This window comes from Phialemonium atrogriseum (genome assembly GCF_030411735.1).
Source record: "Phialemonium atrogriseum strain 8032-3 unplaced genomic scaffold QBC33scaffold_20, whole genome shotgun sequence".
NCBI classification, from domain to species: Eukaryota; Fungi; Ascomycota; class Sordariomycetes; order Cephalothecales; family Cephalothecaceae; genus Phialemonium; species Phialemonium atrogriseum.
Genome location: NW_026848157.1, coordinates 314,603 through 342,183, shown reverse-complemented (window position 1 = coordinate 342,183; position 27,581 = coordinate 314,603). Strand labels below are relative to the sequence as shown.

General features: G+C 53.9%; 11 protein-coding genes across 11 annotated transcripts; 3 read left to right on the top strand and 8 right to left on the bottom strand.

Moving 5' to 3' along the window:
• Positions 1-292: 292 nt before the first annotated feature.
• Positions 293-2,413, bottom strand: QBC33DRAFT_621450 (uncharacterized protein; the record flags this gene model as incomplete). The annotated part of the gene is made up of 5 exons (XM_060432805.1): positions 1,840-2,413; positions 1,762-1,779; positions 1,449-1,489; positions 991-1,013; positions 293-555 (listed from the first exon to the last, which is right to left on the bottom strand). The coding sequence occupies exons 1-5, from the start codon at positions 2,056-2,058 to the stop codon at positions 293-295; spliced, it is 564 nt and encodes a 187-aa protein (XP_060281464.1). The 5' UTR covers positions 2,059-2,413.
• Positions 2,414-4,744: 2,331 nt separating this feature from the next.
• On the top strand, positions 4,745-6,981 carry QBC33DRAFT_571807 (uncharacterized protein). Its single transcript, XM_060430622.1, has 3 exons — positions 4,745-5,432; positions 5,507-5,865; positions 5,926-6,981. The coding sequence occupies exons 1-3, from the start codon at positions 5,042-5,044 to the stop codon at positions 6,679-6,681; spliced, it is 1,506 nt and encodes a 501-aa protein (XP_060281463.1). The 5' UTR covers positions 4,745-5,041; the 3' UTR covers positions 6,682-6,981.
• Positions 6,982-8,417: 1,436 nt separating this feature from the next.
• QBC33DRAFT_175504 (uncharacterized protein) lies at positions 8,418-9,773 on the bottom strand. Its single transcript, XM_060422387.1, has one exon. It carries the CDS (start codon positions 9,623-9,625, stop codon positions 8,501-8,503), a length of 1,125 nt encoding a protein of 374 aa, XP_060281462.1. The 5' UTR covers positions 9,626-9,773; the 3' UTR covers positions 8,418-8,500.
• A 990-nt stretch (positions 9,774-10,763) lies between these two features.
• QBC33DRAFT_593310 (MFS general substrate transporter) lies at positions 10,764-12,309 on the bottom strand (the record flags this gene model as incomplete). Its single annotated transcript, XM_060431722.1, has 1 exon — positions 10,764-12,309. The coding sequence occupies exon 1, from the start codon at positions 12,183-12,185 to the stop codon at positions 10,764-10,766; it is 1,422 nt and encodes a 473-aa protein (XP_060281461.1). The 5' UTR covers positions 12,186-12,309.
• Positions 12,310-12,826: 517 nt separating this feature from the next.
• On the top strand, positions 12,827-14,008 carry QBC33DRAFT_593303 (uncharacterized protein; the record flags this gene model as incomplete). Its single annotated transcript, XM_060431721.1, has 1 exon — positions 12,827-14,008. One exon carries the CDS (start codon positions 12,827-12,829, stop codon positions 14,006-14,008), a length of 1,182 nt encoding a protein of 393 aa, XP_060281460.1.
• A 159-nt stretch (positions 14,009-14,167) lies between these two features.
• On the bottom strand, positions 14,168-15,211 carry QBC33DRAFT_561067 (uncharacterized protein; the record flags this gene model as incomplete). Its single annotated transcript, XM_060430105.1, has 2 exons — positions 14,168-15,018; positions 15,076-15,211. 2 exons carry the CDS (start codon positions 15,209-15,211, stop codon positions 14,168-14,170), a joined length of 987 nt encoding a protein of 328 aa, XP_060281459.1.
• A 1,521-nt stretch (positions 15,212-16,732) lies between these two features.
• Positions 16,733-18,365, bottom strand: QBC33DRAFT_571803 (uncharacterized protein; the record flags this gene model as incomplete). Its single annotated transcript, XM_060430621.1, has 2 exons — positions 17,213-18,365; positions 16,733-17,137 (listed from the first exon to the last, which is right to left on the bottom strand). Exons 1-2 carry the CDS (start codon positions 18,326-18,328, stop codon positions 16,733-16,735), a joined length of 1,521 nt encoding a protein of 506 aa, XP_060281458.1. The 5' UTR covers positions 18,329-18,365.
• A 1,309-nt stretch (positions 18,366-19,674) lies between these two features.
• On the top strand, positions 19,675-20,627 carry QBC33DRAFT_593296 (GNAT family N-acetyltransferase; the record flags this gene model as incomplete). The annotated part of the gene is made up of 2 exons (XM_060431720.1): positions 19,675-19,865; positions 19,923-20,627. 2 exons carry the CDS (start codon positions 19,675-19,677, stop codon positions 20,434-20,436), a joined length of 705 nt encoding a protein of 234 aa, XP_060281457.1. The 3' UTR covers positions 20,437-20,627.
• QBC33DRAFT_544979 (uncharacterized protein) lies at positions 20,459-20,888 on the bottom strand. The gene has a single exon (XM_060428517.1). The coding sequence runs from the start codon at positions 20,816-20,818 to the stop codon at positions 20,570-20,572; it is 249 nt and encodes an 82-aa protein (XP_060281456.1). The 5' UTR covers positions 20,819-20,888; the 3' UTR covers positions 20,459-20,569.
• Positions 20,889-21,217: 329 nt separating this feature from the next.
• On the bottom strand, positions 21,218-23,393 carry QBC33DRAFT_175424 (isotrichodermin C-15 hydroxylase). Its single transcript, XM_060422386.1, has 5 exons — positions 23,224-23,393; positions 22,360-23,151; positions 21,952-22,266; positions 21,705-21,880; positions 21,218-21,639 (listed from the first exon to the last, which is right to left on the bottom strand). The coding sequence occupies exons 1-5, from the start codon at positions 23,290-23,292 to the stop codon at positions 21,468-21,470; spliced, it is 1,524 nt and encodes a 507-aa protein (XP_060281455.1). The 5' UTR covers positions 23,293-23,393; the 3' UTR covers positions 21,218-21,467.
• A 1,164-nt stretch (positions 23,394-24,557) lies between these two features.
• QBC33DRAFT_571800 (uncharacterized protein) lies at positions 24,558-25,163 on the bottom strand. The gene is made up of 2 exons (XM_060430620.1): positions 24,966-25,163; positions 24,558-24,888 (listed from the first exon to the last, which is right to left on the bottom strand). The coding sequence occupies exons 1-2, from the start codon at positions 25,064-25,066 to the stop codon at positions 24,633-24,635; spliced, it is 357 nt and encodes a 118-aa protein (XP_060281454.1). The 5' UTR covers positions 25,067-25,163; the 3' UTR covers positions 24,558-24,632.
• Positions 25,164-27,581: the final 2,418 nt, after the last annotated feature.

Here is a 27,581-nt window from a genome sequence, read left to right as displayed (position 1 = left end):
TCTATCTAGTGCGTTCCCTTTACCCCTCCTTCCCTTCCCTACCTCCGGCCCCCCGCCGCGCGGCCGCGCCCGCGGGCGGGGGGGGGGGGGGGGGGGGGGGGCGGGGGGGGGGGGGGGGGGGGGCGCCCGGTTCCCGTCGCTGCTTGTTCAACATGCATTCTGGCTGCGCCCCGATCACCTTGGGCCCTCTCTCAGGCGATGTCAACGCCGTGCGCAGGGTGTCGCGCGTTTCGGATCATAGGTGCGCGTAATGCTTCTGCCCCAAGTGGCGCCTACACCGCGGAGCGCCTTTTCAGTCGAATTCCTTGTGCTGCGGAAGCGATTGTCGGCAAGCGACGAGAGGATAATCATGGCCTCCCGTAGCGGCCGAATAGCCGTTGTTAACGATCAAGGTGACCAAATCGTCTTGATTGAAGACAGCCTTGCCGATGCCAGATGTCAGTCCGTTGTGCCAGAAGCCTCCGTCCACCATCACGGAAATGACGCGCTTGCCGTCCGTGATGGATGCCGAGGCTCCCGCCGCACCCGAACCATACCCCCGTCGTATTGCTGATGCTGAAAGGGGGCGGTATCGAAGAAAGGTGGCACCTGATGTCGGCTGAGACATCCAACAAACCCAGCTTGCGCCTAGAGAGTTCTGCAGGGGTGGCGCCCACGAATGGTCAAGACAAGCCAAAACGCAGCTTGACAAGGCCGAGGGGTGTGGAGGGAGGAACAACGCGGATCTGTGAGCAAGGTGTGGAGATTAAGAAGGTACAGTCAGTCGCCGTTATGCCCAGTGCTGCCACGACGTGGGGGTGGAGATAAAGATGGAACTCGGCGAGGTAGCATGGGAGTGGCCCAGCTAGCTCTTCCACAGGGATTCTCCATGGAGATCCAAGACAAACCTAATACAAAATAGATCCTGTCCACAAGGCATATCAAAGGCATTTCAAGGTTACTAGCATTATTAGCCATGGCATACACTTTGTACACAGCAATGGGACTAACCTTCACATGTTCCAGATCCATGCCTGGTTGCTCCAGCAGCAGCCCAGTTCAAGTACATCCATCAAGCTCGCTATCAACTCAAACCAGCAGCTTATCTTGATCGCATCCTTGCGATTCCGGCCTTCCTTAGGGTGATAGGCAGCAAAGATTATGTCAGTGACGGCCCTGATGTGGCCCTGCAAGGAATGCTCGATGGCGGCGGCATCGATGAGCATGTTAGCGTGCCCGAGGGTGGGGTTCGTCACAAGTACCAAGTTCTGCTGCGGGTACCCAGCTGGTGGTACTCGACAGCTCCTTCCTGTCCACGACGACGACGACGACAAGGCAAAAGGCGCAGAACAGGAGCTTCGGGGGACAGGCCTTGTGAATGGGATAGGATGGGATGGTTGTCAAGAGCGTGCTTGGGAAGTAGACTTGAGGAGAGGGGGGATTGTGTTTCCTATGCATCCATTTCTTACCCTTGGGAGCACCAGGCGAACAGGCCGGTCCGCAAATCTAGCTGGGTTATGTAGAGCTCGGCATGTCTCTCTGAAGTTGGTCGACATCGATTCGGGCCGCCACCGATTCATTCGAGATCGCTCCCTCCAGCATGCAAGCATCCCGTTCCCCGCCAAAGCAGAAGACTTCAGATCTCACCCATGGAGGCGTTCCAGGCTTAGTGGACGTCTCCCACGGTCACGGCTTTGGCCTGGCCGTGGCGTTAAAGAGGAAGGCCGCAGGGCGGTGGAACGGAGAGACGGGTGGATGGGCGCACAGGGGGGCCATACATACCAATTTCGACCAACAATGCTTTAGGGAAGTCCGCCATCTATACGTGCCCAAATCTGCAATCCCTCCGGCTTGACTCACTGAGACAAAGAGGGCCCCATCGACGACAGCCCGCTGGATTGACCGAAACCTGTCGAGAGGGTCCCCAACGCGCATCAAGCGTAGGTTATCGAGGTCGGTCGGTTGGCGCAGCTCGGCGGTCAGGTCGAGTTCGGCAAGAGTGCTGAGGTGGAACTGTGGCGGGGTTTGGAAGGTCAGAGTCGAAGCCGAAGCCGAAACCGAGGCGTTGAGGTGGAGCATGGCTGCGAGGCTAGAGGTTGTTCGGATCGAGAACGTAGGCGGTACAGATGAGAAGATGATTTAGTTAGGGGAGGACTGTGGAGTGGCCTCCGACAGAGTTGGTGGCGAGGACTGGCGGGCTCTTGATGGGTTCAGGGACTCCGCAACAGGCAATGGTGGTGGCGGCGGATTGTTGAAGAATGTCGGGCAGGCTGCCGGGGCCAATGGAATTTAGACGGCTTGCGGTGCTTCTTGTGGTTGCCGTGACAAACCCTTGCCTCTCCGCATCTCCGCTGTGGGCAAGGAGGATGGGCAGGTTATGAGGGATGGGGAGTGAGAGGGGAGGGAGGGAATGAATGCAGTCGGCAAACTGGACAAAATTGACGGCAGGCCCAAGAGACTGCTGGGTACCTACCACTCGTTGCAGGACAGAGGTCTCCGCTGCTGCCGCAAGCCTTCTCCGCAGCCCTGCCCCGTAGACTCACCTCGTGCGGTAGCCCTGCGCCGTAGATTTGCCTTGTATGACTCACCTTGTACGACCCACGACGTGCGGAACGTCTCGTCCCCGCCGTCGGGCCCTGTGTACCTACCTAAGTCGGCATCTTGGTTTTTTTTTGGTTTTTTTTTGGTTTTTTTTTTTTTTTTTTTTTTTTTTGTTGGGGTGGCTGCGGCTCTTGACTTCGGCTACACGAGGCATCTGGCCATCTTGTTTCGATGCCGACGAAGATAGCTCGGTGTCTTGGGAGGCATCAGCCGGTCAAACGCTTGGATGAGAGGCTCTGCAGCGGATTCTTGCGAGGCCGATACCTGCGCGGCCCTCGGCATGATCTCTCCCTCTTGGACGATGTGCCTGATAGGTGCCGTCCAGCCTGTCTTGTGGCAGGCAAGAACTAACCTTCGGGTGGGTAGTTATTGCCAGATATGCGTGTATTCCTAGCTCTTCCTCTCTGTTATCCAGGTGTATGTGTATTCTTGTGTATTCTTGTGCATTCTTATCCGTTCTCAGGGCTTGTTCTCGCGTGTTCTCGGGTATCCTTGTGTGTATTCTTCAGCTTCCCCACGTGTGTTTTTGTGAAGACTGCGGATTGTCGCGTGGGCAGAGAAGGATGAGGTAGGTCAGGCAGGTCGGGGCAAGTCGAGAGTCGGAGCAGGTCGGGGAAGGTGAGACAGGACAAGCCGAGTGCTCGATCTAGAAGAGCAGGCAGGTACGTTATTAGCAGGTGATCCAACATCAAAGGGGCGTGGGAGGTGGGAGGGTGATAGCAAATCTGGTGATGAGCATGTTGAATGCCGAAAGAGTCCGAAGATTGGACAGAGCGATTTAGTCAAGGCCCGTCTGAGGCAAGATTGACCGAGGACTTGACAAGAAGTTGGGTGATGGCATGGATGTTGACCGAGAGTTAGGCAGGAGCGCATCAATTGAGGCCAAATGGAAGCCGAAAATGGAAATGCCTCGAGTTCTTCAAAGATTCAGGTGAGCGACGACAGGAGCTGGTACAGTACATAATTACCTTGGTGGGAGCCGTAGGAGCCTAGAGAATGGATATTTCCTGGCTATACCTTGGCTTACCTACCTGAAAATGCGGAGAAGAATGTGGCGAGAGGAAAATGCTCGGAACTGTTATGCGAGTCAGCAGCTGCATCGTTGATAGATGGAATGGAAGTGAACTATGGAAATACCTTGCTGGCGGAGTTCGAGGGAGTCGTTCTAGCCTCCGCACCGGCGCTCATTGAGGCTGCGAAGTCGATTGATGGAGAGGTGTGGAGTTATATGCGCGAAGATGAGAATTAAAAAAGGCCGCGCGATAGTCGAGATGATTGATTGAGAGGACCGAATTCTGGACCATCCCCGCGCCATTCTGGTTAGGTGATGCAAATGGAAACCGAAGTGACGGGGAAAATATACCTACCACCTAGGTACCTGTCTTGGTAGGCTAGGTACTGTAGGCAGGCAGGTAGGTACCTAAGATACATGTACCTCCTGTACCCCTCCCTGTGGGAGGTCTTACGAGAGTGTCTTACGAATGAAAGCCTCACAGACCCCCAAGTAGGTACCTTCGCCTGTATGGAACCTCCCAGCCAAGCTTCAGCATAGTTAAAGTGCAATTACATGACATACAATTGCATCCCAAACGCGCTTGTCTGGTGGATGTCGAGAGTCCCGAGCCCTCGACGAATACCCTTGAATGCATCTGTTTCAGAGGTCCCGATCTCTTCGTGACTGGGCAACAAGATCGATAACATAGGTAGCGTGGCGATGCTTAGGCGCACTATCTAAAAGAGGTAAGAGTATTGTACGGGAATAGCCGCTCTCCACAGCGACTGAACAAGAACATGGATATTACACTAGAGACTTTAGGTTAGGTAGGTAGGTAGGTACCTGCTGTACGGATTACATATACGTGGACTAAGAAATCGCTCCCAAAGCTCTATTCTTCCTACATTTAACGCGAATCCCAAGCGGGTCCCGTTGGCTACCTTCGGTACCTAGGGTACCTACGCAGTCTGGAGCAAAAGGTTTCCCCCTACCAGGTACCAAAAAGCGCGCTAAAATGAGCACGGATACGCGTACCTACATATACACTGGATAGACGTCATAGGTACCTAGGTAGGTAGCTTCTCTCGGACCGTGGTTCATCCGGCGGGGTAGAATGATAGGTAGGTACCTAGGTACCTTAGGTACCTAGGTAGCATGATGGGAGGTGGCAGAAGACTGATTTCTTTTCTCTTCTCCCTCGCAGCCACCAACTTCTTTTTCCTCACCACCCCGCGTCAGACCGCGTTTCCGCATCATCTCACTCGTTCGTTAAAGATTAGCAATCGTTATTCCGTCTCCATCGACGTGCCGCTTCCTCTCGATTGTTCCCTCACGGTTTACTAGAGTGACCAGGCAGCCCATCATCTCCAGCAAAGAGATAATTGGTCCCCATCTTGCCCCTCTCCCCCAGCCCGTCCCAGCCAGAGAAGACATTGGCTAATGATACTTGTATACAATTAAACCACCATGGAACTATCCAATCCAGAAGAAGAATCCGACCAACCCCCGGCTACCCGAAAAGGCGCGGCCAAAATCTCGCGATTCCTCGACCTATACGGCAAGTGGCCGAGTGCTCTCGACGCAATGTTTGCGGACGATGACGGTATGAACAAGGAACCAGTCCTGGATTATATAACGGACCTTGAGACAAGACGCGGTATCTTTCTTGAGCTGCAGAGGTTGTTGAAATTGAGAGACGATTCCGCCGAGCTGAGGGCGATATCACTGGGCATTGTCATGGTTGCCCCGATCGACAAGCTGCAGTACCATCTTGACAAAATGAGGCGTGATGAGGGTAGCGCCAATTACAGTATCTTTACGATGCTGGATACGACAGCTATTAGTGCGATCAGGGCTTGTATGTCCTTTGCAACACAGCAGCCACCCTTTTGTTGGAATCTATCTACTAATTAACCTTCTTCCTGTTTACAGTTGTTGTCAAGGGCGGGCCTCCGCCACGAGGGTCAGTGCTGACCTCCCAGAACCTTGGTGCCACCGATGCCTCGTCGATTGGAGAAGGCCCTTCCAAAAGGCGACGTGGCTCCAATGGAGCGTCAAGAGCCAAGCCAAGCATTCCCGCCTTGTCCGCCATCATTCCAACCATTTCCGAGCGCCCCCCCCCTCCGCCACCCGAGACTCCCAAGAAGAGGCCGAGAGAGGATCCAACAGGCAACACTTCGTCGGCGATGGAAGTATTGCCTCACCTGGCATCTTCAAGCCAGCTGCCAAGCCTCAGTCCTGTTTCCAAGGACTCCAAGGCCTCGAGCCGAAAGCGCAAAGGTCCCAACCATGTAAGTAATTACCAGTCACCTCCCTGCCGCCAACAAACCATATATCTATTTTGAATCCAGTGCAAAATTCGAGACAGCAACCAATGTGTCCTCACTGGGACGCAGAATGCTGAAGCGGCGCATATTTTCCCACATTCGACCACCGACAAGCAGAACTTTCTCGCCCTTAAGGATATGCTTCGCATGTTTTGGGGCGAGGAGAAGGCCGCCATATGGTCCAAGTTGTTTGAAGATGAGGTTATCACCGAGTCACCGCAAAACCTAATCTGCCTCAACCGTCAACTACATTGGTGGTTCGACAATGCAATGCTGGCGCTTAAGCCACTGCGCAGGGAAACCAACTCGGTCACTGTCCAGTTTCACTGGCTCAAAGGAAACAATTTCAAGCCTCACATAGCCCTCAACAAATGGCGCCAACGCAACACTTTTGACGATGTTATGTCACGGGCAGGCCTCTTGGACAACCAGGCCTGGGGCCAAGCATTGTACTGCCGCATCAGCGGTCTGCCACTTGAGACTGGCCAGACCTTTGTCATCAGGGCAGAAAACCCAGACCATGTCCCGAGCTTTGAGCTCTTGGAGCTCTCGTGGGATCTCCTTCGCGTCGCTGCTATCTGCGGCGCTGCTGAGCCGACAGACGACTGGTTGAGGGACGATGATGATGATGGCGATGGTGTTGGTGTTCGGCCGGGCTTCTCGGGCTGGGAGGAGAACCAATACGGCCAGTGGCGGCGCTGGGCCGAGGAAGTGGAGCCGGGAAGCGAAGAAGAACCAGAACAACATAATCCCGAGGACAACGTCAAGCACCCTAGCTAGAAGCATGGGGACGCCTTGGGAGGACAGCAGGTTGATATGGGAGCCTCTTAACCTCTCTTTTTCTTTTCTGCTGAAGATCTTGTTCTTTGTGTTTGTTTTTCTTCGACAGCATTGGCTATCTGGAAGTAGCAGTTTTTAAAAATTGTAATTATATTAAGGAATACCCCAGATGACAGCATTGGCGTCAACAGAACTGCGGGAGACACAAGCTTTACAAGTTGCTTATCAAGACATTTCTGTCGTTTTCCACCATTCTACCTGGCAGCCGCTGGCTAAAGCTCTCCCCTGGTTCATTTCTCCCGCTGTCTGTGGCAAGATATGTTGCAATGTTGCCCCCATGGCACTGCTTGTCTACACTGCCCACCAACAACTCTATATTGCTGCCCATTGTCATTGCCCTTGCCTAGTGCCTCTACTGCCTGTCAAGTCTATTCTCCTGTTGCCTTGATGTGTTTCTTTTTGAGCTCCACTCAGTGTACGGCCGTTTTCCACTCCATGTACACTACGTCCATTATGATCCGTGCACGAAATCCAGTAATCTAATTGGTAGAGCTACAGCTGAGACAGGCCCCATGAAATTCTGCCAGCAACCTTCAGCGTGTGTAGCTCCAAGACAAACGACGACGACAATGATAATAACGATGATGACGATGGTGAAGCAAGGCTGGCTAATAAGGACTTTGCAGTTGGCAGGGCAATGTTAAAGAAGCTTCATATAGGCAGAGGCAGTATGGGCAGAGGCAGTATGGGCAGAGGCAGTATGGGCAGAGGCAGGAAGTATTGGCAGAGGGAAGTATTGGCAGAGGGAAGTATAGGAGGCAATACCTGCCTTGCCGCCCAAGCAGATTTGACCTCTTGCCCTAGCTAGCTACCTAGGGCGCTTCAATTTTCAAACTTCCTGTCGCTGGCACAAGGAGTGGTGATGTTTGATGGACTTCTGGAGGACGTTGTGGCTGAAATTAAAAAAGGCTGTACATGAAGGGGAAAACGGCCGTATACCGAGTGGAGCTCTTCTTTTTACCTCACTTTACTCGATCCCCAAATTGGCAATTGCCTTTGTAATGGAAGAGGCTGAGTGGATTGCGACTAACTAACTGCAACCATAATTGGTGTAATTTTCATGTGGAGGATGCAAGCAATGTAAAATCACTGGAGTAGGAGGCAAAGAGTTCCAACCGGGTCAGAACGGTAAGATTAGAAATTAATACATCAACACACACCCATGACGGAGATAACAGCCTCTCTCTCCATGCAGCCGGTGCATATTGCACGCCAACGGTTCCTCCTTCACCACATGTGGCCCATTCTCCTCTCTGTAACATGCACCCGAGTCTCCCACCAAATCTAGCCCAATCCCCAGCGCTGAGACGAGGGAGCGACATGACTCCTAGATCCCCTTGGAGTTGACGGTGGCGACGACGGTGTCAATGCGGTCAGCGCACTCCTCAAGGTGCTTAATGTTGTGGCGAAGCATGCCAAGGAGCCACGTGACGAGGCGTTGGGCAAAGACAGAGGCCTCAACGCGGGTGGCCAGTAGGGCGCCCATCTGTGTGATGTTGTTGGCAGCATTGATGAAGACGCTGTCCTCGGCTGCGGCAGCAAAGGTGGCAAACCGGCTAGCCTCTGCCTTGAGGATGTCAAGCTCGCCGTCATTAGGGCTGAGAGGGGTAGGCTTGTCAGACAAAGAGCGTTGGAGGCTGTTCAGAACCTCGTGGATCTGCCAGACGTCATAGCTCGCCTCTTGTAGTTGGCCAGATCGGCGGGACATGGCTTTGCATTGCGACTGGATATCGCGTCCCATCTCATGGTATAGGTCGGTTTAGTCCAGGAAGGAGATTCGCGAGCTGGACGAATTGTCTGCAAGGAAGGCGGGCTTCTTCACGCTGAAGGCGGTGGCGTCATCATGGGCGCCGAGGTCCTTAACAACATGTAGAAAGGGGAAGTCTTTAGGATTCGAGTTGATGACATCCTTGACCAGAGTCTTATCGAGGAGTCGCTGGACGACGAGGCCGATAACATCGCGCCACATAGCAAGGTTGATCTGGGCAGGAAGCTCAATCTTGGCAGCAAGGTAGAAGGAGATGGCGATAATGGCGACACCGCATTCGTATGAATCGGACTGCTTGGGAGTCCAAGGCCGTGTGTATGTGGATTCCACAGCCTGGGGAGTTGTGCTGCTACTGGATCCTCGGTGGCCGACTGCTGGGCCGCTGCTATCCTCTGTCGGAGCGCTGGACTTGGTGCGCCAAACACTTCCGCGAGCCGCAGAAGTACCCAAACCATCGGCAAACCTGTGAGCAAGGGCAGCTGCCTCTGACGCGTACTGTGAGTTTGGCCAAGAGTCAAAAATCTCGCCGACGAGACCACGCGAGCCGACCCTGAAATGGGCTAGGCACCAATGAGCTCGCGGGATATTGAGAGGGACGAGAATGGAGGTGTTCTGTCCGAGGACCTGGTGTAGCTTCTGCCAGTACTCGGGTGGGACCACCTTGTCCGTGGTGACAAGCAGGGGCTCGGCGACGGTGAAGTGGACTGGGCGCAGAGCAGCGACAAACTGCAGAGTGTGGACGATGACAGCGTCCGTCAGCCACTGACCAGGCTGCGGAGAAGCCGGGACAGGGACGGCGGCTGCGGTGGGGACGGGACGATCTGTGGTAGGCTGATTGGCGAGCTGGCTCGATGGCTGAGAGAAGGGAGAGCCAAGGGGCAAGGGTGTTGAGGACCTGGGGAGGGGGGCCGAAGCTGTGGTCTGATGGACTGTTCCCGGGTCGCGTACGCGCCGGGTCCTCGGGAGGAAAGGGGATCTAATCTGGTCCTCCTTGCCCTCTATCATTGGGAGATGCGGGCCCTTCTGCTTCTTGTGCGTGCGCTTTTCGACCTGTCTGTCTGCCGGTCCCCTGTTGTCGGCAATTATTTCATCGGCTGAGGAAAAGTTGGGCGCCATAGGAAATAGGCTGGTACGTCACTCCGTACCTAGTAGCCGGACAAACTGTGGCCCCTCATAGACAAACTTACCCTCAGCGGTGCTAAACCCAATGCTAACTGATTCATGTTCTAAACCTATGGTTGCCCAGGGCCGAAAAGGGTCTCGGATTGTTCAGAGCGAGGCGGTCACCAAGGGAGCTCTCAGTTTCGCTGACGGTCAAGCAAAGGTCACGTGGTAAGGACGTTTGAACCAATGAGATCTGCAGCTCTCGGTCTGAGCACCAATGAGGTCAGTTTGAGAGCCAATGGCAGCCAAGGTACCTCATTCCGCTTTGTAGGTATTTCAAGTCCTCCTCGCAGAGCCGCAAATGCCCACCACTTCAGCAGTCGCTATCAGCGGGCTAAAGCATCTGTAGGCCGGCATACATTATTATGTTGCATATCGCGTGAGTTGCCTTCTCCAACATCAGTCCGCCTCACCCCCTGTTAGTGGCCAGGCTCTGTATCAAGAATTATGGGTCGGAGACGTCCGCCAGTTGACCCACTCAAGAACCAAAGCTGGGTCTAATTACAATGGCAGTGAAATGAAGTCTCCTCACATAACCGAGAGAGGATTGAAGAAACGCGGGACCTCGGGTGCTCAAGAACTGTCAGAAGACCGTTGACAACAACCCCGCACTTGGATTTTCCTTCTTCCATTCCATTTCTGTACGATTCGGTTATAAACGTACGACAACTAAGAGGCCTGCTCTTTTTCGCCGACCTCCACCTGGCTCTCGCCGAGGACATTAAGGCAATGGCAGCCGATACTTGCCTGGAAGAGACACACTAGATAATGCAGTTAGGTAGGTATGTACACATGTCCCGATGCTTGGTTCCACAGCATTGCCACGGTAAGCGAATCCCTTCCGGTCTGGTGGCGCCCTCTCTTGTCATCCTACTTTGTCCTAACATCCAAAGCCCACAGGCCACAGTGGGGAATTCAAAGATAACAGAATTCACACAAACTGGCAAGACATGTGTCCAATAAAAGTTATCTAGAAGGACTATAGGTAATACCCTAGACTCTGACAAGGATTCTCCCAATCAGTGATGCACAAGAAAGCGGTTGACAAAATGTGCCAACAGGAGCTAGATCGCGGCCCGGCTGTTCCGTTTCAACTCGAAATCTCATGTACTGCTTCCCCTCTGCTCTTCTCCTCAATCTCGTTAAACTTTCGCACGACCTGCACCGTAGCGTAGTAGCTAAACGGCAGCGCGATGAACCAAAGAGCCATGTTGATGCTCGCCGTGATAATCAGCGCCGTGGGAACGGCCTGGACGCCAAACCCGACCGCAACGCCTGCCGTCTCAATACCCCTGAGTAGCGAGCTGTACCGGATCTGGTCCCCAGGTGAGTCGGACAGGTTTCCGATGCACCAGTAGATGTAGTTCTCCACGGTTCCGAGGCTAATCCGCTCGAACATGTACAGTCCAAAACCTCGCCCAAACGTCCGCTGATCCGCCCAGTCCAGCACAGGCAGCGTGTGGCGGTACTCGTTCTGGATGATGACGGCCCATATCCACGTGGCACTATTGAGTGCGGCGATAAGGATAAACGTAACTACGGCGCGCCTCTGCCGGCTCTTGACCCAGGGGAGGTCAACCAGCATGCCGCTCAGCCAGGTTGCCAGGGTGCCGACGATGGCAGACATGAAGCTTCCGAGGGCGCGGGACCGCACCGTGAAATACGTCGCCAAGTAGGTGCCTGGGTACGCCTGCATCCAGCCAAAATACCAGAACAGCGGGATCAGCAGAAGGATGGACCGGCTCGTGGCGAGGCGCCACATCTCGCGCAGCTCGGTGCGCCAGTCGATGCCCCTCGGTGCCTCGATGCGGGTGCCGTCGTCGCGGCGGACCTTCTCCGGGTTGGACAGGAGGAGGCCGAAGAAGAGGCCGAGACACTGGATGGCGATGAAGCCGAGGTAGGTCTGGTAGCCGACTTTTCCCTTGTGGGCGACGCTGTGGTTGAGGCCGAGCGAGATGGCTCCCCCGATGATGTTACCGAAGTTGCGGAATGTGAACCACGTGGCGATGTACCGGCCGCGCTTGTGCTGCTCCGGGTAGCCCGTCGAGATGGCGCCCTCGACGCTCCAGAAGAAGCCCGCGCTGATGCCGCAGGCCACGGCGCCGACGTAGACGAACCAGATGTTGCCGAACCGGTTGTTGGTGTACAGCCCCGCGGCGTACAGCGGGTAGCCGAGAGAGCCCAGCGCGAGGGTCCATCGGAAGCCGATGACGTTCGTCAGCCACGGTCCTGCAAAGCACGTCGCCGTCATGAACGCGTACAGCAGCGCGTTGGCGGCGTTGACCAGGTCCGGACTCTGCGAGCCGCCGACGCCGAGGCCGTTCATGGCGCTCCATATTCCCGGAGCACAGAAGGCGCAGATGCCGACGACGAGGATCTGGAAGAGCGTGGATCGGAAGAAGGGGATCCGGTCCCACGGCCGCTTCGACAAATTGGGCGCTGCCTCGACTGGGGGTGATTCGAGGCCCTTCAAGGCTTTGTCCTCCTGTTTGGATGTGCGCAAGGTTGACATGGCCACGGTTAGACCGGCTGTCAAATAATCGGTTGTTTGGGGTCAGGTGTATAAGGACGCCCCTGGGAAAACGAGGCGATTCACAAGTTTTTTATAAACGGATAACTGCGCCAAGCTTTCTCTGTCTAATATACAGAACCTGGCACTCTTTCCATGTTTCGGTACCGGTCTGTCGGAATTATTTACCCTGCTCGATTCTATATCTTCGGGGGTGGAGCACGCAAGACGGTGCAGGATGGCGAGATACAAGACCTCTTATCGCATGATTACAAAGCGTTATTGTAGCCTGCATATTCTCCTCGTCGCGTTCGTCGCGTTAAGCCCTGTCTCGTTAGACTGGCTTGATGAAGGAATCTAGAGGTGGAAAGCCACCGGCATGGATGCCGTTCCGCAACGATAAGCGACGCCAGACTCCCGGGTTTAACGAGGGGGGTTGACATGTTCGTTGCAACCTCCAACATATTGCGTGATTTTAGGTCAGAATGGACCATTTTCTGCCATCGTTAGACGCGATATGCGGAGTCCTATACCGGAGGCAACTCGGATTGATAGCTTGATAGTTAAGTACATATAGGATAGGATGCATCCCTTGCCCGAGGTAAACCTGGTGGTTCCAAGATACCTTGACAGACTCTCGAAAGATGGCGACTTCCCTAGACCATACCACGGCCGCCCCGCTCAAGCTTGATGGGTCTTCCACAGCTTCGATTTCCTTCGAGCCGTTTGACCTGCCGCCGAGCAATCAGCGGCTCCTCGGCGCGCCCCATCCGGAAGGAACCGTGAGCCCACTCGCACTCCGCCCATCCACCCACGAGGGCGTTGATATCGACCTCGACGCCGCCATCGAGTCGATAAAGCACCTCCAGGCACAGGGCGGGATCCTCACTCAGAAACTCGCCCAGCACGGGACACTCCTCTTCCGGGGTCTCCCCATCCGCAACGCCTCCGACTTCAGCCGGTTCGCCCACGCCTTCGGCTACCGACCCCACGAGATCATCGGCATCGTCGTCAACCGCCCCGAGCTAGCACCCAACGTCGCCCCCGCCAACGAGGCCCCCAAGGAGGTCCTCATCTACAGCCACAACGAGTCCCCCCAGGTGCCGCACGCGCCCGAGTACATCTTCTTCTACGGCCACCGCGTCCCCTCCGCGGGCGGCGAGAGCCCCATCTCGTCGTCGCTCGAGCTCTTCCGCCTGGTGCAGGAGGCCCTGCCCGAGTTCGTCGACGCCCTGGCCGACAAGGGCGTCCGCAGCCAGGTCGTGTACAAGCCGGAGCGCCAGTACGCCGGCGGGTCGACGATCCTACAGGCGTTCGGCAAGGAGGTGGTGGACGGCGTCGACGACGAGGCGACGCGGCGGCGCAAGATGGAGGCGCAGATTGCGCGGTATGGGCGCGGGAAGTACACGTCGTGGGAGTGGACCGACGATGGTGGGCTGGTGGTGACGCATCTCCTGCCGGCGATCCGGACGCAGGTCGGGTCGGGATTGCCGACTTTGTTTACGGGGCTGGCGGCGTACTACCGGAATGCGAAAATTAATGGCGGGGCGAGGGCGGGTGTGACACGGATTCTGTACGGTGATGGTACGCCTATCCCGGAGGAGTATCTCGAGCGACTGGCTGAGATTACGGATGGGATACGAGTGCTTCATAAGTGGGAGCGTGGGGACGTGCTGGTTTACGACAACGTCATTGCTCAGCACGGCCGGCAGCCGTGGGAGGGCGAGCAGGAGGACCGGGTTATTCTGGCTAGCCTGTTTGACGGTGAGATTCCTGGAGCGTATGGGAATCATGACTGGGCGCAGGTTGTGCAGGCTCTGCCTTAGCGGTTTCTTTTGAGGGCTTGTTGTATGTTTGTGTTTCGTTGTGTGGTTATTCGTGTATTTGTCTCTTCTTTACAGGCTATGCCATATTGACACCAGTATAAAATACGAGTCTTGTCATGAAATGTTTTTAATACATATCGAGAATAAACATATTATCAATTACAATTCCCTCTTCTCTTCCTGCTGTCGTAACTGCGCCTTGAGTTCTTGTTGGTAAAGGACCTGCTTCGTATTTCTCTCGGCCTTCTTGTCCCCCTCTGCAATCAAAGCTTCAATGTCTTTTTTTAGATCCTCGTCTGTCGGTGCCTGCTCGCCTGGTGCAGCCCAGTCATGCGGGACGTACGCCCAGTCCATTGACGAAAAGATGGGTTTCCATTCCTTGTTCCCTACCAGCCTGGAATATGAAACTCGCCGGCCGGCGGACACGGTCCCGTCGTCGAACAACGTGCCCCAAGCATTCCTGGCACCAACGTCGGATCTAGAAACCGGCACCCAGGCCACAGGTTGGGGTGGGTGGAGCTTGAGGTAGGATACCCTATGGTCACGCTTCCTGCGCCATTTCGTGTAGATACTCGTTGCTTCCACCTCCTGTTCGGGAGACAGGGTAAGTTTGAAATGGCCACTGGCTGAATCAGACATCGACGTTTGTTGGGCGGCGTCCAGGTGTTTGCCTCCTCCTCCCAGGGCCCGTCCTTGAATTATTGGGTTCAAGAACATGGTATCACTAGCAGACTCCCAGCGTTCAGGCCTGTCTGATGTGAGTTCAAGAGCATGCCAATGCTTGTGAAGTGCCTTGATACGGTCCCCGATAAAGAATGGCTCGTTCGCAATTGGACCCCTGCGGTTTGCTGCTGCCATGATCGTTTTCCCGATATTCGTCTCTTCGTACACTCGCCAGGAGATGTCGGTGCGAGCCTCTAGACTGCGCAACAGGTCCGAATACAGCTGATAATCGTCTTCAGGCAACGTGGTTGGTATTAGATCACCCAGTACGTGCTTGATATATATGACTAGAAGAGGATTAGCAAGGTTTGGTCGGGGCAGGGTCTTCACAACACTAGACTTACGATCCCGAAGAACCCTGTCCTGAGTAGGGAGTAGGTCGCGGTGGGGGTTGAACCGAGCAAGATCGGCTGTCGTCGCCGCGGGCATTGTGTCGGACGCCGTTTGAACAGAATCATACGCCCCAATGCCGGCATCCATTGTCATAGTTATTACCATCCAGCCAATCACAGCTCGACTTAGATATCGAAATGCTTTGGTACCAACAAGAGGTGCGAGGCGGCTGCTGTTCTCGACCTCATCTTCGTCGAGTTCCCCCAATTCTCGGAGATCCTTCTTGTATTCCCTCTCGGCAGTCTCATGCGGCTCGACTGCATATTTGTCGAGTATCTGGAAGCAAAGTCCCAATGCAGTGTCCAAGAGCCACCAGATGAGAAGCACGCGATTGAGTTGCAATAGCAAGTTGGACCGCAATGCTTGCCCAAGTAGTCTGTACGGACTAGGGTCATTGAAGTGCTCCCTCATGTGGCGGTCCAAGGGGTCGATCACTAGGTATAGTTCGAGGAAGTCGTCTACAACCCGCAGTAGCAAGACAAGGACGACCCATAAGTACCTCACATCGCCAATCGTCAAGTATGCTGTGCTTCCGGTGACGCGTCCGATTAGGCCATCGTCATCAAGCGTTTTGCGAATAGCGCGGAGGCCCCTGAAGAGAGAATAACGTTGGGATATTGCATCCATGTTTTGTGGACGTGGAACTCGTGTTTCCTCCATCCCGGATGGTGGCCAAATATTTAGAAGAAGACAACATTCCGCAAGTCCGCAGGAAAATTGCAGGCTCGAGATTGAATCCTTCGGGGCATCATCAATCCGGACTCGCCGCCTCTGTGGGCCAATAGGAGATGGCTCCCGGTATCCACCTCTCCACCTGCGTTAGGACCGATCCACATCAAGCCATGCAACGTTCTTGGCAGCATCAACTGTGCATGCATGTCCACAACAGTAACGCATAAATTACTGGTTAGGTTTTGGACCGCAAAATTTGAGTGATATATTTATTCTCACCAAATTAGACACGCCCTCCCTCATTATAGCGTTAGCAACTAGTTACAACGTACTACTCTGTTCTCCCCCCTCAGACAGGCGGTAGGTTCGATCCCTATCATGTCTTCGAGTACGCCTCCAAGCCCATATTCTGGGGCATTGACATTCTCTTTGCTGTCCAGTGTATTGCGACAATGTCGGTCACTCCCCGGAACAAGAAGGATGGGGAAAAAGCGGACTTGAAAAACACCACACGGCGCTTTACCCTCTGGCTCGTCCCGCACCTTACCGCGTCTTCGTGATAAGGTGAGGGACGATCCCACAGCATCTACTATGGGAACTATCGCCAGGAGCCGCAGCAGGTCTAGAAGATCTGGGACAAGGATAACTTCTTCAGATGGTCCCAAGGTTTTGGATTCCCGCAGCGAAAGGGAACGACCGAGGCAAGCCCACGCATCATGAATATGACTGCGGCTGAGAAAGTCGCGGTAGAGTATCTCGGGGCCCTTGAAGCTATTGCCGGTCTTGGGGACAGAGGGTGCCTCAGATATCCCTCTCTCATGACAGCAAGCCATTATCATGTGAGAAAGGGAAGATATAACATATTACAGGAAGCCCAACATAAGAAAGCAGATAACGAAGAGGAGATACAATTACATCCAAGACACAGAAACACCATCATTTGGGAACTCCCCGTCGTCTGACGCTCGAGTCCCAAAGCCCAATCACCGCCGCAACCAAAAACACCAAGACGGTTAGAGGAATCGTGATCACCCAGTACACCCAAAACCTCTCCTGAACGACCACCGGTTGGTCCCACCGCAGAGAAGGGATCGAAAAGAGGGCAGCCACAGTAGTAGCCGGCAGCAACGCCATCGTCACGATGGCAATCGTCTTCATGATAGAGCTGTCCTTCTTCGTCGCCAGGGCGATGTCTCTCATAGTCTCGCTATCCTCCTTTGTTGCCGCCGCGATTATCCTCATTATCGTGCTGTCTTCCTTGCTGGCACGGGCAAGTTCGGTGCTCGCGTTTGCCAGGGTTATGTTGGCCATCGCGTCTTCGTGTGTGAGCAGCGCGAATATCTTTGGCGCAAGGAGTTAGCGTGGAGAGGATGGGGGGAAATCCGGCATAAGAACGCGGACTGCTATCTCACTCACCACGGACGATTGGTTGCGAGCTCGATCTTCCAGGTACTTGACAGCGTCGGTGAGTAACCGCGATCTCTTGCTCAGGAGATGGATTTCGTGGACGAGGTCCTTGCGGGTTTGGTCGGGATAGTTCAAGGTCAGAGCCGTGGAAGTCGTGTTGTGTTCGTCCGGGTCTGTGATGAACGACAGCAATTCGTCGATAACCCCGGAGTTCCGAATGGCGTTGGCGTTTCTGACCGAGTGTCTCCCGACCTCGCGTGACCACTCGATCAGTTTGTTGATGTCGAACCGGACCGGTTGGGAGGCACGTGCTGATTGACCCTGCACCTCTGCCTGTGCCTGTGCGTCATCTATTTGCAGGCTGTCGAAGTGGAAGAACCCATGGCCCGTTTGTCGTTCAATGAAGGTCAGCGTATTGTGTTGTTCACGAAGCCGACGCCCCTTGCGGTACAGGATCTGCGTCGCGATGGTCAAATTGAGTAGGACCGGGTAAGGCGTGCCCGGTGAATGGGCCGCCATGATGTCGAGAAATTGACTGTAGAGCTCGTCCGCCACCGGTTGATCATCGCTCCTGACGAAGAGCAACACCTTCGTGGTGCTGTGCTGGCCCCTGGATTCGATGGTCCATACAAACTTGTATGACATGGTGCCGACAAATAATGTAGAGATACGAGTTTGGGCGTCCTCCCCCACGAAGTGGAAACCGTAGGAATCCTGCGCGATCAGCTGCTGAACCCATGGGTCCACGCGCATCTCGTCCAAGAGTCCTGTGAAGACGTGTTTTGATATCTGCAGTGGAGCGCCACGCTTATCTGAATATCGTGGTATCCGCACCAACCTGAATCGGTTTCCCTCGACCTGTTCATTGTCTTCTTTCAAACATCCATCCCGTAGAAACTCACACAAATCTTCCATTGGAACCGTCGTGCGGTGGGACAAGACTTCTCTGTTGTCAACCGATAGGAGTTGAACGACATTGTATGCTTCCAATGGTTGCTTGAAACATTGGTCTTTCTCGAACGAGCGCTGGGCGAGTTTGCGCAGTCCCTCCATTTCCGTGCTTGATTCTGGAGACTTTGGAATTAAGTGAGACGAAGCTCGACTGAGCTGGAATGTGGCCAGCATTTATCCGCCAAGGCTCCCATCAAGGCATATAATCGGGCGCACAGGTGGTGTCTTTGCTTGGTGGCTGCATCATGCAGTCGATATTATTCAGCTGAACTGAGGCACTGGACTTGGCAAGCCACTCTTTAAATTCCATTTGTCATTCTAATTCGTCTACTCAAGCCATCGGCCTCCAGCCCCTCGCCCACTATTCCGTTTCAGCCGTTGTGAGGCTGCAAAGTCGCTGCTGCCCAGAGTTGACAGGTCTGCTGCAGAGGCAACTGTCCGGGCATCTGAAGCAGTTGACGATAATGACCTCCAACTATAATGCCAATTTCGGAGGCGAGAGCCGGGTTTTGCGATGAAGATTAGTTGTCACTGGAGTCAAAAAGATCGATCCTGCGACGTTAAATCGCAAATGCCTCTGAGCTTGCTTTACAGCTGCACCAACGCCATCATCCCAAGGGAGAGGATCTTCACCAACCAGCCAATGACGAAGCCCGCGGCAGATACGAAAATCACACCTTGGGTAGCCATGTAGGGCGTACGCATGAGGTGTACAGCCCAGATGACAATGACAGTCGTGCCCGGCTCATCTACGGATAATCCATACGACGAGATTGGCTTTCTTAAACGGCAGTAGGACTAGCATGTAGCTTCTAGTTAATCATACTTTGGTCTTCTGAGTAAAGCCCTGACACTGCTGCTTATCAAACAAGGTTCAAGGGTATCGATAAAATCATTTTTCGTATGTGGTTGGATTAATTACAAGGAGATGTGCCACTGATCCATTCAATGATCCCAAGGTGGCTCTGACCCTTCCGAAGGAGACGGACCTTGGGATAACAACACCGAGACTAGGTAGTGGCTCCGACACAAGCAAGGCAGTCCGTCCATCTACATCCCTCAACTTGTTCATGGGCACAGCCAGCCGCTCTTGTTCTCGAACCTCAGTCTCGACCGCAAAAAGCAGCTAGCCCACCGCTGTCATCCAGTTATTCAACGCTTCCTCCGTCTCGCCCGTCATTGAGTCCTACTCTTGGGACCAGGCGACTGTTATTCTTGGGTTAGGGGTACGATGGGAAGTGGTTGGTTGAGGTGGGATAACTTCCCAGAGAAGGGAGTATTTCAGAGTCACTGAGTAGCGCGAGACTCAGTTTTGCGACAACTAAGAGCCTGCAACACGGCGATAAGCTGTTGCTCGAGGGGGTTGCACCCTCGACCAAGGGCGGCTTCTCGTCATCGCCACGCAATCTGCCAATCAAATCGCGCAATCAATACAATTCTGGTTCGGCCTGACTTGATGTCAAACCAAATCTCAGGCAGCCACAGAGTTTGCCTTCTCGAATGTGGTCATTTGAGGCACCATGGCCTCTCTCGCACTGATCCGCCGCCTCGAAGAGGCGTTTTTCGGCGCCTGGCCGGCCTTGGCCCAGGTATTCGACGACGGCTGGGTGCTGCAATTTGCCGACGGCTACACCAAGCGGGCGAACTCGATCAACCCCACCTATCCAGCCCTGGACGACGCCGAGGTCAAGATTGACCGCGCCGAGGGCTGGTACCGCGCCCGCGGCCTGCCACCTATCTTCCGCATCACACCTCTCGCTGACTAGAGCGATCTCAACCAGCGTCTAGAGGCGCGCGGCTATCAGGCGACCAATGTCGCCCGGGCGCTCTATCTCTCCGCGCTCACGGCCGAAGCTCCTTCTTTGCCGGCGAGCGTCACTCTTAGGCTCGATGCTAGCCCGCATGACGGCTGGCTCGAAGCTTCTCTGGCCATGACGCCGCTTGATCCCAGCCGCGCGGCGACGCTCAGACGCATGCTTGACGGGATCGTGCCAGTGGCGTGCTTCGGCTGGCTCTCCGAGAATGGCCAGCCGCTCGCCGCCGCCTTCGCGGTTGTACAGGGCCCTTTGATGAGCACCTACCATGCAGTGACGGTGCCGGCTGCCCGTCGGCGTGGGCTGATGCGGGCGCTGCTGGGTCGGTTGATCGCCTGGGCGATGGAAGAGGGTGCGACGGCTGGGGGGCTGTTTGTAGTGGCCAACAACGAGGCGGCGGGAGCGCTCTACCAGAGACTGGGGTACGAGGAGCTCTATCGCTACCACTATCGTGTGGCGCCGGCCTAGTAAGCCCCTATCCTGCACTGTCAAGGTATAGCACATGTCGAGCCAGGGTTAGCCCGTTGCCGACTCTGCTTCTTCCTCTGAGGGAACGTGCATCATTCGCCGCTCGGGCTCCGAGCCTATACTAGAATTGTAGCTAGACGCGGGAATGCAAACTGCGAACGATGGCTCCTCCATATGGATTGTGGTTTGCGAAGGATTCGAAAGTGCCCGTTAATTCCCCGTTGTGCCTTAGCGGTAGGCAAGGTGGGGTGGATCTGCATACCATAATTCGAAAGCCTTTCCCAAACGCGCCGTTGTCGCCCCCGTGCCATAAGGTGATATAGTTGTTCCCCTTGTATGCCTGGACCTTAACATCCATGGCCTGTCCCCATCGAGTATCCATCCACTCCACGTTGCCTCCCCGGTCCAACACGACCGGCCCGGGGGTCGGGTCGGAAGAGCCTCGGGGGCAGATGAAGATGTACCCATTGTCGCATCTCGGGTCTGCCCTGAGGATATTCGTCCACGGGGAGCAGCCCCGAATAACTCGCATTGCTTCTGGGAATATGCGCTGTACACACCCTAGTTTCACCAGTATGAGCTGTCAGGGCTGACAGATGGCTCGGAGGAGGAAACAGAGGTATATGCCACAGTATCGTAGCAGCATAACAATGCATTTGACTAGCAGCAGCGATGCCATTAGAAACAATGCCGTCGAACGGGAAAAAACACCGGCAGCTACGGGCCACCCCTATTACCCCTTTTCGGTGTGGAACTTGATGGTTTTTCTCCAAAGAAAGACAGGGGGAAAAAGGTAAAAAAATAGAAAAGAAGAGGGAACATAAGAGAATGAAACGTGATCTGCAAGAAACCCATGATCTGCAAGGAATCCAGACTATGTCGTTGATTCTGGAGTCAAGGAGTCCACGTTTGCATACTCGAAGATTGTAAGAGTGGTGATGATCTATCCCTGCCGTCGTGAGTGACATGTTGCACATGATTAATATACATAGGTCGCGCCTTTGGCCCCATTTTAATGCTCTGCCGTCAAATCAGGCCTCTTTACTTTTCCCGACCGGGGTCATGTGGACGTTCAAGGGGATTCTGTCCCAAAGAGTAAACGACTTCTGTCTCTCAATCCAAGCATCGCTGCCATCCCCCAGCTTCATGTCGAAGTCGTAGATAATGCGTGCGAGGATCAGTCGCATCTCGGCATATGCAAGACTTCCGGGTCGTGGTTAGCATACCATGTTAAAGCAAAGGTGCCACGGGGAGGAGGGGGATCATACTTCCGCCCGATGCAATTTCTTGGGCCAACACTGAATGCCTGCAGAGATTCCAGTTTGTTTCCTTGCTCTCTTGCTTCCTCGGGACTAGCTAGAAACCGGTCGGGTTGGAATTTCCACGGGTCTGCCCAGTTGTCGCTGCTATGATTTGCCGACCAGTGTTGGACCTCGACAAAGGTCTGATGGTGTGGCGTAGCCATATTAGTTGTGTGTCGCATAAATATCCAAGAGCAGTTTGATGGTCACTTACTCCGCCTGGGACATAGCTACCGGCAATTTCTTCTCCGCCCTGTGGTACTTGTCGCACCAAGCCCGCGGTAACAGGAGGGTAGAGTCGCAGGGACTCGTTCAGTACGGCAAGCATGTACGACAGTTTGCTGACCGAATTTATGTTAATCTCGTCGGGACTCTTGAATGTCGACCGGACTTCGTGGTTGAGCTTCTCGAGGATATCTGGATGGGTGAGCAGGAAATAAGTTGCCCCGGATAGGGTTGTGGCCGTTGTCTCGGACCCGGCCAGAACAAGAATAAAGGCATTTGAAGCGAGCTTCTGGAACGATAGGTCCTAATGTAGTCGTCAGCATGAGGAATAGGCTTCAACTCGAGTTGGTGAAGAAGAAAGCTCGGGTCGATGAAGAAGGGAGTTCGGTGCACTTACCCACTCCTCTCGTCTCTTCACAAGACCCTCAAATAGGTCGTCTTGCCCCTCTTCCATGCTCAGTCGAGAAGTCAGCATGTCATCCGTGTACTGCCGCATCTCTTTAATGGGACCCAGGCTAGTGAATTGAAACATGAGTTGCACCAGGATGCCGAGGCCGATGTAGTCCATAGCCACGAGAATGGCACCAACCCTGATGCCCCGCATGATGAACACGATCCAGGGGTGATACTTGGTAGACTTGAGCGAGCCAAAGGCCTGCCCAAACACGAGGTTGCCGACAATGTCAAAGGTCGTCCAATTGTACCACTCCTCCATGTTTAACACCCTCTTGCCGTTGTCGCACTCCTCGTGCAGCCTCTGCACTAGAAGGTCGACGTACTCGACAATCATGCTCTCCTGCTGGCGCATCGAGCTGTCGGAGAAGCCGTGGGCCAAAGCTCGGCGCACCCTCCCGTGTTCCTCGCGGTCGGCGTTGAGGATAGAGGTCGGCACGGCGCGAATCGTCCTCGAGAAGACGTCGGTCTTGGACATCTCGGGTCCGCCCCCCACTCGGTGTCCATAGATATCCTTGAAGGCCTGTGGATCCGTAAAGGAGAGATGGTTTGGGCCGATGCGGACGATGGGCCCGTATTCCTCGTGCAATCGTTGGGTGTAGAAGGCCTGGTCGCCGTAGGCATGCCGGAACGCCCAGGGGAGGCTCGATGCTCGATACAGAAGTGGGCCGGGGAACTTTCGGAGTGGGTGGAAGAAGAGGTTGTACACGATGGTTGCGAGCTGCCATGAGGCTATCTACAACGACCGACTCGCGTTAGCTTGAGGGTTCCAACATCACATGTAGGGACACAATTGGGGGAACTGCACCAAGCTGAGAGCAATTGCGGTGGATTGCCGCGCATTGAATGCGAGCAATCCTGGTAGATGCTCAAGCATGGTCACAGTGGTCAATGCAAAAGAGGTCAGCGACAGTAGAAGGGAAGCTGATGATGGCTGGAACTTGAGGATGTGGGGTAGTGAAAATGGAACACTTGTATGATCTAGTGTATATGTAATCCTGTAGAAATGATTGAAGGGCAGAGGGCGGGGAGACCCGGAAAGATTTAATTAACAGTGCAATGACACAGCCTTGATGCACCTACATTAGGCAAAGATTGCGTCTGGCGCGCGGAAGCGGTTCAGCTGAAGCGACGTCGCATTGCATTAACCCGCGCCTCAAAATTCTTGACTCATCGAGCGCCCAGCCCGACCCTGACCGGCATCGACCGGCATAACCCGCGTCCCCGTGCGACGGTGCCGGTTTTTTTTCTTGTGATGCATCGTATCGGGTCAGCCTCATTTTGATGGCAATAAGTCACCCCCGGTGGCGCTGAGGACATTGAGTATCATACCCTTGACTACCGTGAAGTGGAAGGCGATCTTGCCCATGATATAATAACACAAGATGCACCTGCAAGCCAAATAGTTACAGCTTAATTACTTATCCGGGCTGGCAGAAATTGGACCATGTCAGATGAGTTCCGAGACCAGTAGTTTCAGGGAGGAGTGCCAAGCATCCGTCCCTGCTTTTTCTGGTAACTCTGTACGCCACTTATAAGGAACTCCTCCAAGGCCGACGCGGACATGGGTCCATCTGACACAGATACCAGATCCGGAAGAGCTCGACAAGATCGATCATAATGCTCTCATCGAGAAATCCACCCACCCCTCCCTGGAGAGTCTGGTAATACCCCCCAATCTACGACTCGCTAGTGGCAGGGTAGTTCTCATCCTCGGTAGCGGTGAGCCCAGTTGGCACAGTATGTTCAGGAAAGGTCGAGCTCCTGCTTGGGAGGGGGGCGAATGACTTCATTGGCTCTTCCGACGATACCCTGGATGTGACCCGTGAGGAGAAGGAGTCATCACCCGAGGCAAAATAGAGGTTGTGGGTGACATTGGATCACATACCTCGCTTCATCATCTCCATGGATGAAGATCGATGGCCCTAGAATAAAGCCGCCCCAGCAGTAGGACAGTGCCTTAGAAACTTTCGCTGCTGGGTCGTGGAGGGGGACGTGGTGGATTTTGAAGGTACATGAGAGAGCTGCAGATGACAATGATAATATGAACCCCGGGAGAAGAAATCATTTTACTGTGCAAGCAAACGTCAGGAGTCTAACATGATAGTTACGATACTTCACATGTCACGTAGACCGTTTAAGCAGAGGCAAACAATTTATTTGTCTCTTTGTACTAGCTTAAACTGCCCTTCCATCGATGGCAACCTCGAAAGCCCCCTAACCCTCAATGGACCGCAGGCACTTAATCCTGCGTCCAGGGAAAGCAGTGTTAAGGTTGACACAGCCCTCAGGCGAGGTACCGAGCCTGTCGCCGTTACATGAACCACCATTGCTAGTCTTGCCACTGTACGCCAAGAACCATCTGCGCACGCCATCGGGACGAGCTCCGTGAGTGACGTAGACCGAGTTGCTTGTGTCGTCCATAGTCACGTCGCGGAGTTCGAAGCTGTTATGGCCGTAGTTGAGATTGGAGCTGGATCAACGAGTGTTAATATGTCTAACCTTGTAGTTTGCAACGCAAACAGGGAATAGGAGGGATTAGTTACTGACCATTGAGTGTCTTTGTACTCATTAGCCTTCGGGCGGGTAGCGGCCGAGACAGCGCTGATGGCCGTCATGGCGGTGAGGAGGGTCTTGATAGAGAGCTGCATGGTGGATTTTGTGGATGGTGGATGGATGATGGATATGGTAGCAAATTGCGGGCTTCGTTGAGAGAGCTTGGTGAGAGATGTGTGCTTGAGAATGTGTGTGCTGGTGAAGAAGAAAAGAATCTTAACTTGGGCTTCTGGCCATATTTGAACTTCCACGACTTTCACTACCTCGCCACTGAGGGATCATTGAGGGATCTTTCGTTCTGAGGCCAGACGACACTCAAAGTAAACAGTAGCATAGAAAATTTCAAGCTGACCGCATGTCAAGCAACGCTGAACATACCACGTCGTATGTAAGCACTAATACTTGGTTATTCCAACCCACTGCGAGCAACGATGGTAGCAACCAGCGGTCTAGGACGCCATTGCCAGGTCAGAAATGCCCCTGGATTGCCTTAGACAACGTTGTAGCCAAATCTTTAATTCGGCTGCCTGGTAGGTAAGTGAAGCCATTTACTTCGGTTCGGCCGCTGCCAAGTAGTAGCTTAGTCTGGCGTTGCATATTTCGGCCGCCGCTAGTGCCTCAGAGATCCGCTAACGGCTCATCCAGATCTGATACCCGCTGCAGGCGCGGGTAAATCTTATTGCAGTGGAGCCTCTTTACCTCTTCAGGCTGGCACCGCCTTCGATCCACAAAGTTCCAGGCTCTCCGGTAGTTGATGGTGATCTCGATATCAAGCCAACAGAATTGCCCGGAGTTGTCACGCAGTCATACAACAGCAAGCCGGCCAGTTGCTGATCAGAGCAGACAACCTCCTTTCGGACTTTTTCTGAACTCTTAATCCAATACTAGTGATCCCGGTCTACGCCCACAAGCAGCAAAGACATGCAAGTCGAGTGTGCTCTGAGTGGCTACACCACATTCGAGCGGAGCAGACTAGCTGACCCACCGCGAATGTAAATATCTGTCGATGGTAGCGTCTCGGCTGCGCCATTAATGGCATGAGCGGTCAGCGACAATGTGGGATCATCCCGCTTCAATCTGTCTGGTCCTTCTGAGGGTGCGACAAAGTCCCTGCCACGACACATGTCTGCAATCTACGTGTCTTGCGTAACTGATTTGATTGGATACGGTTCTGCATGTTGATAATTTCTGGTCATATTTGGTCAGAAGTGACGAACTTGACGTTACTCTCCCGGCATGAACGACTAGTTTCGAGCATACTGTCTTTCTTTTTTTGAGCAGCCGATACCGTACATACGGCAATTAAGGGCTTCTTCGGGGATTGTGACTCAGGAGCAGTCGGACTCTAGGATGCTATGTGCAATCTCATCGGATGGACCATCAATCCTGCTTGTCAAATGCGTCATTGCAAATCCCTCAACCATCAAGCCAGCAGCCACAGTCGTCGAAGCCTAGAATCAGTGAGAATTGCACCTGACCCCTCCACAACTCTCGACAGTGTCGAGACCTCGATGGTCCTTAGTATAATTGCCCTTTTTTTAAGACCAACACCCGGGACAATCTCATTAGCTAGCGAGAAGTGCCGTCAAGTATCAAATGGAAGCAAAATCTCGACTCTGACTCGCATGACCCAGCTCTATAAACCTGGGAAGATACGTGTGTAGTCTCGCACAAGGTGGTTCGCCTTGCCGAAGAGATTTTACTCTGGAGCAAAAGTGGAGACAATTCCCGTTCCCCTGATAGCGAGGTTGATAGACAAGACGACAATTCAGAGCTACATGTGGCGCCGTGTATCTGGGTATGAAGGCTTGTCCTGATGACTCTCGCGAGGAGCATGGTGAGATATTAGCAGTTGAGACAGGCAGACGTCCACCTCTCACGGCCAATAACCGGGTACTGAGCATAATACTAAGCCTCACACAAGTGCCAACTCCCCTAATGACACGAGGTAACCAGATGACACACTCTGGATTGAGTGCGTAGACTCGACCACTTTGACGGGAATCACGCCTAACCTGATCTGGCAGCTTCTTTGAAGACAAAATCGCATCCATGAAAAGCTCTCAGGTGTGACTGTCGAGTCCAGTGGAGTAGAACTGAGACTTGGATGGGATCACCACCGGACTGAAAGAGAAGCCTAATTAGTGAATACCCTTCGGCCGCCTCCCAGATGAATCGCTGCTGACCAGAGGTGAGAGCGTGGTAGAAAATAATACCTCTACCGAATCCAAAAACTTATGGGGACCGCGGGTGATTGGATAACCCTGGAGGCTGTTATGGTTTTGATAGAATTGTTTTCGTGGCAGTGATTGACTTGCAATAACGGGCCAACGCTTTGTGTTACATGCTGACTTGAAGACTATAAAGGGGGAGTCCTTGGGGGATTTCTTTCTACCTAGACTTCTTCTACCATTGCGACCTTTTGACACCGGGGTTCTCAATACTGCTTCTAACGGACATCAACAAAACCGGTACTTGACGAAGAAAACCTTCGCTGGCTCCCAACTCCTCACAGTAATGTGCAAGAAACTCTTTGAAATCGCCCGCTGCAGGGGCTGTGGCAAGAAGGCCGAGCCCCTGTTCAGGGGCTACGAGCGTTGTCAGATTGCC